Consider the following 8,531-nt stretch of genomic DNA (forward strand, 5'->3'; position numbering starts at 1 on the left):
CCAAGGTTGAGACATAAAATCATAGCCAGGATTGACTGCAATGAATAATTGATAAGGATATAAAATAATCACTTACTAATGGGGAGAGGACTGCAACACCATGAAACTGAAAAACAGACACCCTCTTCGGGTCAGTGGTCTCAGGTTCGGTGCTTATCGTCTGCCCCTGTAACCTGGCAAGCTGCTTGTTGTAAAATTCTTCATACGGCTCCATTGTTCTGTAACAAGACTGATCGAGAGAGTTTATTGTTACTGGTAAATGGTTAAAGTCAGGCAGACCAGCAAAAACACAAAATCACTTGTCTATTAGTGAGCGAGCACTCGGACTCCTGATTATTTTTACAAGACTGGGATACAATTGTAGGCACATAGTGTGTATATGCTCAGAGTGTCCCTACTGACAACAGGAGCCAAATACCCCAGAGCCAAACACTCCCATGAACAGACACAATAACATCCATCATAACGGCAGGCTAATGACAGAGGACATTGTATGGCCCGTCCTACTGATCTAAGGCATTATATACAAAGGCTACAAACACTACAAATAGTCATTAAAGTCAATGCAGGTCATAAAAGTTACAATGAAGCAACTCCAATAATAAAAGAAAAACATTTTCTGGAGTAGAAGTCGGATGGAGGCCTCATTGATATGGAGGTTTACGTCATCTGTTTTAAAAGGGATCGTCCAGTTCTTTTATTTATTGATAACCTATTTTCAGCTCCCCGATCTATTCACTGTTTATATAACAAGCAGATTGTTTCATAGTGACCGTAAAATGTACTTATAGCCTTGGCCCATAGATATGGAAGGAATAAGGGCGTCATTACATTGCAATGGTCCTGTACGGACTGTTTATTGATGGACCTAAGGCTATGTAATTATTGAACAAAAAACTTTATGATCCCTTTAATGTAGGCATCAGGATATGGACAATAGCAGTAAATTGTAGGGTTTGTCAGGTTGTATAGCTCAAGGTTGCTATACCTAGGGGCTAATGTAATACATATATTCCTACAGACATTATGTCATGTTGATGGGGTTGTATAATACTGCACAAGTGACCCCTCTCAATCCTTCTCATTGGCCAAGCTTGTGAGTGACAGGTGATGGAGTCTCCCATTGTCTTGAATAAGAGACAGCAGGTGGATGGAAGATGTGTGTCCTGCTCGATGTTGCTCAGATTTCATGACTTGGAATGCCAATGCCCTTTTTCAATGAATGAGCCTTTATGAACATCTCTTTATTAGGGTAAGTTCACATAGGTTTATTGGTCAGGATTTTGAGGCCACATCCGCCTCAAAATCCTGACCAAAAAGACGGCTCCCATTGAAACTAATGGGAGCCGGTCAGTTCTATTTTCCAGGAGCCGGTTTGTTCCGACTTCCAGAAAAAGAAGCGGCATGCTCATTCTTTCAGGCGGATTTGCCTCACGACATCCGCCTGAAGACGCTCCCTCTCGACTAGGCCCATTCATTTGGTCCTAATCCGGAGCGGAGTGTGCGACTGGATGCCGATGCACTGCTACCCGTATTTTGGGCCAAAAAAACTCTGTGTGAACTTATCCTGAAAGGGTTTTTCCACTTTTCTAACATTGATGGCTTATCCTTAGAAAAAGCCATCAATATCAGCTCTGTAGTGTACATTTCTCGGCACCCCAACAATCAGTTATTTCCTGGACAGCTGTACTAGGGTAACCGCGAGGTCCCCTTCAAATTATTTTATACCTCCGAAAACGCATCAAAATCCGCTTCTAAAACTGCTTAAAATTCCTGGAGCAGATTTTTTTTTCTGCCTGGCCAAATTCCTCTGTGTGAACATACCCTTAAGTGCACAGAATTGGTTTTCACAAGTTGTCATTGGTGGGGATGTGGGCAAAGACATTCACTAGTAACTTGTATTTAGGGGGTGCAGAACGATCCTCTTCAGCTTCAACTGAGAAAGTACTTAAAGAAGGAAGCTGATGGGAGGTCAGCACGAACAGCTCTGGAAGTTTTTTACATCCACAGCACACTTTTCCAAGATCTTCCCACCTATATACAGAATAGGGGATAAGTATTAGATCAGTCAGGGTCTGACTGCTAGGACCCCCAGTGATCATCAAATCAGAGGTCCGCAAGTGCGCCATGTGAATAGCACAGTGATGCACATGCTCAGCCCCCACTCTATTTTATAGGACTTCCAGGTCAGCGATCTCCAGCAGTCCCATAGATGTGAATGGAGAGATGTTCATGTGAATGAAGCAAGAGAGTGCACGAAACACCAGCGCACCATTCACTTCTATGGAGCATACAGAGATTGCGGTCCTGGACGCTCCATTTAGGCACATGGACACTTCATTTCTGAGGACACAGGAGGAGTTTCAGGCCTCTGGTCTCCTAATACTTATCTTCTATCATGAGGATAGGAAATAAGTGTCTGTATCTTCTGTTACTACGACGCATCCATCATCTCCATGCTGAACACCAGACGGTATGTTATTTATGTTATTGTTACTGCACTCTGCTGTATAGAATAAAACCGCCTGTTGGGCCTTATAATTGGGGTGTATCACGCTGTGGACCGGGCGGCTGAATCAGCCACAGAATCCGTAGCAATCTCTGCCTCCCATTCAGAATCAGAAAGAATCCCATTCTAAATCAGCACCAGATTCCACGGTGTGAACATGTCTTTAGCGTATATGCCAGGTGTTTTCCAAGCATATACACGGCAAGCACTTTGTGAAAAGAGATGAAACTGGAAGAATATCTCTGCTCACTTATTCCTGTCAATACAACGAAGGATCCTAAAGACCCCACTGTAGGTCTGTGAGAAGCCATAGGGCAGAAACGTACTGAGCCCCAATATAGGAGAAGAACAAGAAAAACAATGCAAGCCCCCACTCGGTCTAACGCGGTGTGAACCCCACTGAAGGCCTTTCTGTGCAGAATACCTGGAAATTTCACTCAGCATTTTATTCTGCAACAGATCCTACAACACCAGTGTGAATGCAGCCTTATGTGTTTGGGACCCGGAGACTTAAACCGATCCCCAGGACAGGCTACAGCTCATGTCCAGTCAGTGCACTTGTCAGGCCACTATAAGCCATGGCTGACAATCGGGACTGAATCATGGCATCTGCTCCACTATTCCTCCATGTGGCATCAGACAGGGACAAGATTAGATAATGGGATAGAATGATACTGAAATAACAACATCCTGATCCTATAACATGGGAGACAATGGGCTTCAATGTGCACAGGGCAGTATGGAAACATTCTCCATACACAGCTATATGGGAAGATGTGTGTGTGGTGTGTGTGTGGTGTGTGGTGTGTGTGTACACACATATATCTCTACATATAAATATATCTCTACCCCATGTAACTTACATCAATGGGCAGTTCCCTACCACAGCAGCACCATGCCAGCAGTGCACCCACCTCACCCGCAGCACCATGCTATCCGTGCACCTACCTCGCCCACTGCCAGGACTGTCGGCAGCCGTCACACACACATCTCCTCACCCTCAGATACTCCCGAGTTTCCGGCCGTTAGCCCCATAACAATGCCCGCACAGTAACAGCTCAGCCCCGCCTCCTGCTCCTCACCGCCATATTTCACGGCTCCGGCGGCAACAACTTCTCCTGGCAACGGCCGCTGCTGCCTCCTCCATAACCCCGCCCAGAAGGGGAGGAGCAAGAGAATGAGAGTTTACAGAACCTTCTGAGCCCGCCCACTTCCTCAGACACTCTTCCGGGTGGGCGGAGCTTGCCGTTCATTCTGCAGTGTTCTAATTACAGATAATGGATTGTTGCAGTCAGTGTGAGGTCAGGGGTCATAGAGACAGGGAGAGTTGTCAGAGGGGCTGAGCTTTTTATAGTCTGCCGGTGACTTGTCATTTATATCACCAGCCATGATATTATAGTGCTCGGCTACACTTGGTGTGATAGTCACAGCAGGGGGAAGCAGGATGTTGCTATTTCAGTAACATTCTATCCCATTATCTAATCTTGTCACTGTCTGATGCCACATGGAGGAATAGTGGAGCAGATGCCATGATTCAGTCCCGATTGTCAGCCATGGGTTATAGTGGCCTGACAAGTGCACTGACTGGACATGAGCTGTAGCCTGTCCTGGGGATTGGGACCCGGAGACCTAAACCAAACACATAAGGCTGCATTCACACTGGTGTTGTAGGATCTGTTGCAGAATCAAAATGCTGAGTGAAATTTCCAGGTATTCTGCACAGAAAGGCCTTCAGTGGGGTTCACACCGCGTTACACGGAGTGGGGGCTTGCATTGTTTTTGTTCTTCTCCTATATTGGGGCTCAGTACATTTCTGCCCCATGGCTTCTAGCCTAGTGTAAGGCTATGTTCACACTTTGTTGCACACATTTCTGCAACTAAAGAGAAGTTTCATTCATCTCAGTGCAGAATGTAGAAATCATCTTGTAGCCTCAGAAATATCCCTATTCTGATGAATGGACCTAATTGCAACATCTGCCATGTGTGAACACACCCATAGCAAATAGACTGCTGAATGTGCACAGAAAGATGGATTACTTGCAGATTGGTGGGAGTCCAACCACTTATGTCCCAGCCATCATAAGAACAGGAGAGTCCCCCTTTCTGAATGGAATGCACGGTGGTTGGCAGTGCTTTCACCAGTGCAATCATTTGTATGGGAGCGCTAGAGATAGCCAAAGTGCAGTATTCAGCTATCTAGCACTTCCATAGGGAATAACATGCTCAAATGGGAACCCCCATTATCCTCACCACCCAGCTAGACTGTGAAGCGCGCCCTTTTGACAGTGGGCAGAGATCTGTGCCGAAACTAACGGCACCGATATCTCCAGCCCGGGGGCACTTAACGGGAAAACCAACAGTGAGCTGAATTCAGCGACTGTCCGCTTTCTAGCAGAATATAAAACCACATGTGCCTGAGAACATGAAAGGTCCTCTTTAAAGGGGTTGTCCAGGATAACCTATTTTTTTTTTGCAAGGAAACCCTGGAAGGTGAAAAAAAAAAAAACATACCTGTCCCCTGTGCTCAAGTGTCTCCCACCACGGCCCAGTCCTGCTGCTCGGGGTCTTGTTTTGATGGAACTTCTCACCACTGATTGGCCTCAGGAGCTTAAAGGGATTCTACCATTAAAATAAAAAATTTTTTTGATCACACGTAGGAATAGCCTTAAAGGGGCTCTATCAGCAAAATCATGCTGATAGAGCCCCACATATGCTTGAATAGCCTTTAAAAAGGCTATTCAGGCACCGTAAAAGTTATATTAAACTACCCCCCAGTTTTAAAATAATACCCTAAAAAAGAATGTAATCTACTTATGCATCGTGCATGATGGGCGGGCATTCAGGGTGCGCCGTCTTCTTCATCCACGCCTCCTCTTCCTCCGATGTCCTCGGGTCCCGTCCTCCTCCGGCGCTCGCGAGCTGACATTGATTAAAAAAAAATGGCCTGGGCGCATGCGCAGTAGAAGCTGCATGCTACTGCGCATGCGCCCAGGCCATTTTTTTTAATCAATGTCAGCTCACGAGAGCCGGAGGAGGACGGGACCCGAGGACATCGGAGGAAGAGGAGGCGTGGATGAAGAAGACGGCGCACCCTGAATGCCCGCCCAGCGTGCACGATGCGTAAGTAGAAATACCGTTTTTCGTCAGTATGCAAATGAGTTCTCTTGCAGCACTGGGGACGGTCCCCAGCGCTCAAACAGCACTGAGGGCGTCTGCAATGCTGAGAGAGAACTCTCCAGCGTCACCTACATCTTCTTCAGGAACGGCATCTTCACACGACTTCTTCTGGCGCTGGTGGTCAAACTTCGAGGCCTCGGGCAGAGCCGACCACACATGCCCACAGGCCACAAGAAAATGGCCACTTACTTACTGTGTAGAATCCCTTTAAGTAAAGAAACCGGGATGTTACTCTCATACGTCACCTGTTAGGCTGATTGGCCTCAGCAGGGACTTCTGCCAAAACAGGACCACAAATCAACAGGACTGACCATGGTGGGAGACATCAGAGCACAGGGGACAGGTTTGTTTGTTTTTTGTTTTTCAACTTTCTCAGCCTCCTTGCAAAAAACAGGTTATTCTGGACAACCCTTTAACCCACACTAGGAAGGATTTACTAACCCATCTATACCAGTTTTCTGGAGTAGAGGGGTATAAATGCAGCCATTTTTGGTGCACAATCCTTTACCTTTCCCCAGCTTGACACTTTTTGCAAAAAGAGGTGGAGACCAAGTCTGGCCAGGGTAAGGACGCCATGGCCTGACAGATTTACTATGACTCACACAAAAAAAACTGATGAGAGTTATACCTGAAATCTACACCAGTTCCTCCAGAGCCTCTTCATTAAGACTGGCATACAGAATTACTCTCTTAAATTATTTTATGATTGATATCCTAGCCACACCCGTATAACTGCTACTAGTTGTGTGTTTTTGTCGTATTATGTAGTCATGGGCTACATTTTTATAATTCCTTTTGGTAATTGATTATAGCTACATACATGTCACAGCTCAGCAGACTGAATGATGAAGTGTTACAGTCCTGGTGTTCCAGCTCACCAAGCACAAAGCATATTTACTGGGACAGTAAAACAAATACTGAGGGTAGAGATCCAGGGCGCTATGGACCCATTCACATGGCCATATATGTGTAATATACACTCACCGGCCACTTTATTAGGTACACCTGTCCAACTGCTCGTTAACACTTAATTTCTAATCAGCCAATCACATGGCGGCAACTCAGTGCATTTAGGCATGTAGACATGGTCAAGACAATCTCCTGCAGTTCAAACGAGCATCAGTATGGGGAAGAAAGGTGATTTGAGTGCCTTTGAACGTGGCATGGTTGTTGGTGCCAGAAGGGCTGGTCTGAGTATTTCAGAAACTGTTGATCTACTGGGATTTTCACGCACAACCATCTCTAGGGTTTACAGAGAATGGTCCGAAAAAGAAAAAACATCCAGTGAGCGGCAGTTCTGTGGGCGGAAATGCGTTGTTGATGCCAGAGGTCAGAGGAGAATGGCCAGACTGGTTCGAGCTGATAGAAAGGCAACAGTGACTCAAATAGCCACCCGTTACAACCAAGGTAGCCAGAAGAGCATCTCTGAACGCACAGTACGTCGAACTTTGAGGCAGATGGGCTACAGCAGCAGAAGACCACACCGGGTGCCACTCCTTTCAGCTAAGAACAGGAAACTGAGGCTACAATTTGCACAAGCTCATCGAAATTGGACAATTGAAGATTGGAAAAACGTTGCCTGGTCTGATGAGTCTCGATTTCTGCTGCGACATTCGGATGGTAGGGTCAGAATTTGGCGTCAACAACATGAAAGCATGGATCCATCCTGCCTTGTATCAACGGTTCAGGCTGGTGGTGGTGGTGTCATGGTGTGGGGAATATTTTCTTGGCACTCTTTGGGCCCCTTGGTACCAATTGAGCATCGTTGCAACGCCAAAGCCTACCTGAGTATTGTTGCTGACCATGTCCATCCCTTTATGACCACAATGTACCCAACATCTGATGGCTACTTTCAGCAGGATAATGCGCCATGTCATAAAGCTGGAATCATCTCAGACTGGTTTCTTGAACATGACAATGAGTTCACTGTACTCCAATGGCCTCCACAGTCACCAGATCTCAATCCAATAGAGCATCTTTGGGATGTGGTGGAACGGGAGATTCGCATCATGGATGTGCAGCCGACAAATCTGCGGCAACTGTGTGATGCCATCATGTCAATATGGACCAAAATCTCTGAGGAATGCTTCCAGCACCTTGTTGAATCTATGCCACGAAGAATTGAGGCAGTTCTGAAGGCAAAAGGGGGTCCAACCCGTTACTAGCATGGTGTACCTAATAAAGTGGCCGGTGAGTGTAGATCTGTAATAGGGATAAATTTGCAGGTTTTGGGACCCATTCAAAGATGGCTCAGAAACAGCAGATTGACGAGAATGGATGTTTAGGCTCCTTCCTTATGTTTGTAAAGGGACTGTCCAGTTTCAGCAAATAAATGTTATAGTTTGTAAAATCTGCAGTGAAAAGCCCAAGGCTGTAAAGTAGAGGAATTTGAGGCGGAAGTTCTTCCTCACTTTCCAGTGTGTGAACTGGCCCTAAGGCTGCTTAGACACATGCTGTTTTTATTTGTGTTAACATATGTATTTTGAAACCACATTTTAAATTTTTGATCAGCGATAGTAAGTTTTATTGCAGTAGAAAGACAGCCCTTGTGTTAGTGCGAGTAATAACAGTACATGTATTGGCAGCCATAAACAACACTAAGACATGATAAATGTTGCATTGTCCCAACAACCCCTTTCTTTCCTCTACTGGATTAGCCTGTCTGTCCTGAAGGGGCTCTACTGGCCTTTCTGGTCTGGGCACCTCATCTGAAGTTTTAGCATTTCACAACTATTTCCACACTTGGGGCAGAAATTTCTACAGAGGTAATGCAGAGGATGGATATATATATTTATAGCTTGTAATATACGTATTATTTAGAGAACGTTTAGGCAGTGTTATTGGG

At 45.7% G+C, this 8,531-nt stretch overlaps 1 protein-coding gene across 1 annotated transcript in view; it reads right to left on the minus strand.

Annotated features, from left to right (window-relative positions):
* Positions 1-3,654, minus strand: part of CCP110 (centriolar coiled-coil protein 110) — a 32,540-nt gene extending 28,886 nt beyond the window's left edge. The window contains exons 1-2 of the mRNA XM_075285777.1: positions 3,458-3,654; positions 77-229 (exon numbers count right to left, since the gene is read on the minus strand). Coding sequence (XP_075141878.1) covers positions 77-214 — 138 coding nt within the window. The 5' untranslated portion in view covers positions 215-229; positions 3,458-3,654. The remainder of the gene's footprint in view (positions 1-76; positions 230-3,457) is intronic.
* Between the last annotated feature and the right edge of the window lie 4,877 nt (positions 3,655-8,531).

Source organism: Leptodactylus fuscus, chromosome 8 (genome assembly GCF_031893055.1).
Source record: "Leptodactylus fuscus isolate aLepFus1 chromosome 8, aLepFus1.hap2, whole genome shotgun sequence".
Classification (NCBI taxonomy): Eukaryota; Metazoa; Chordata; class Amphibia; order Anura; family Leptodactylidae; genus Leptodactylus; species Leptodactylus fuscus.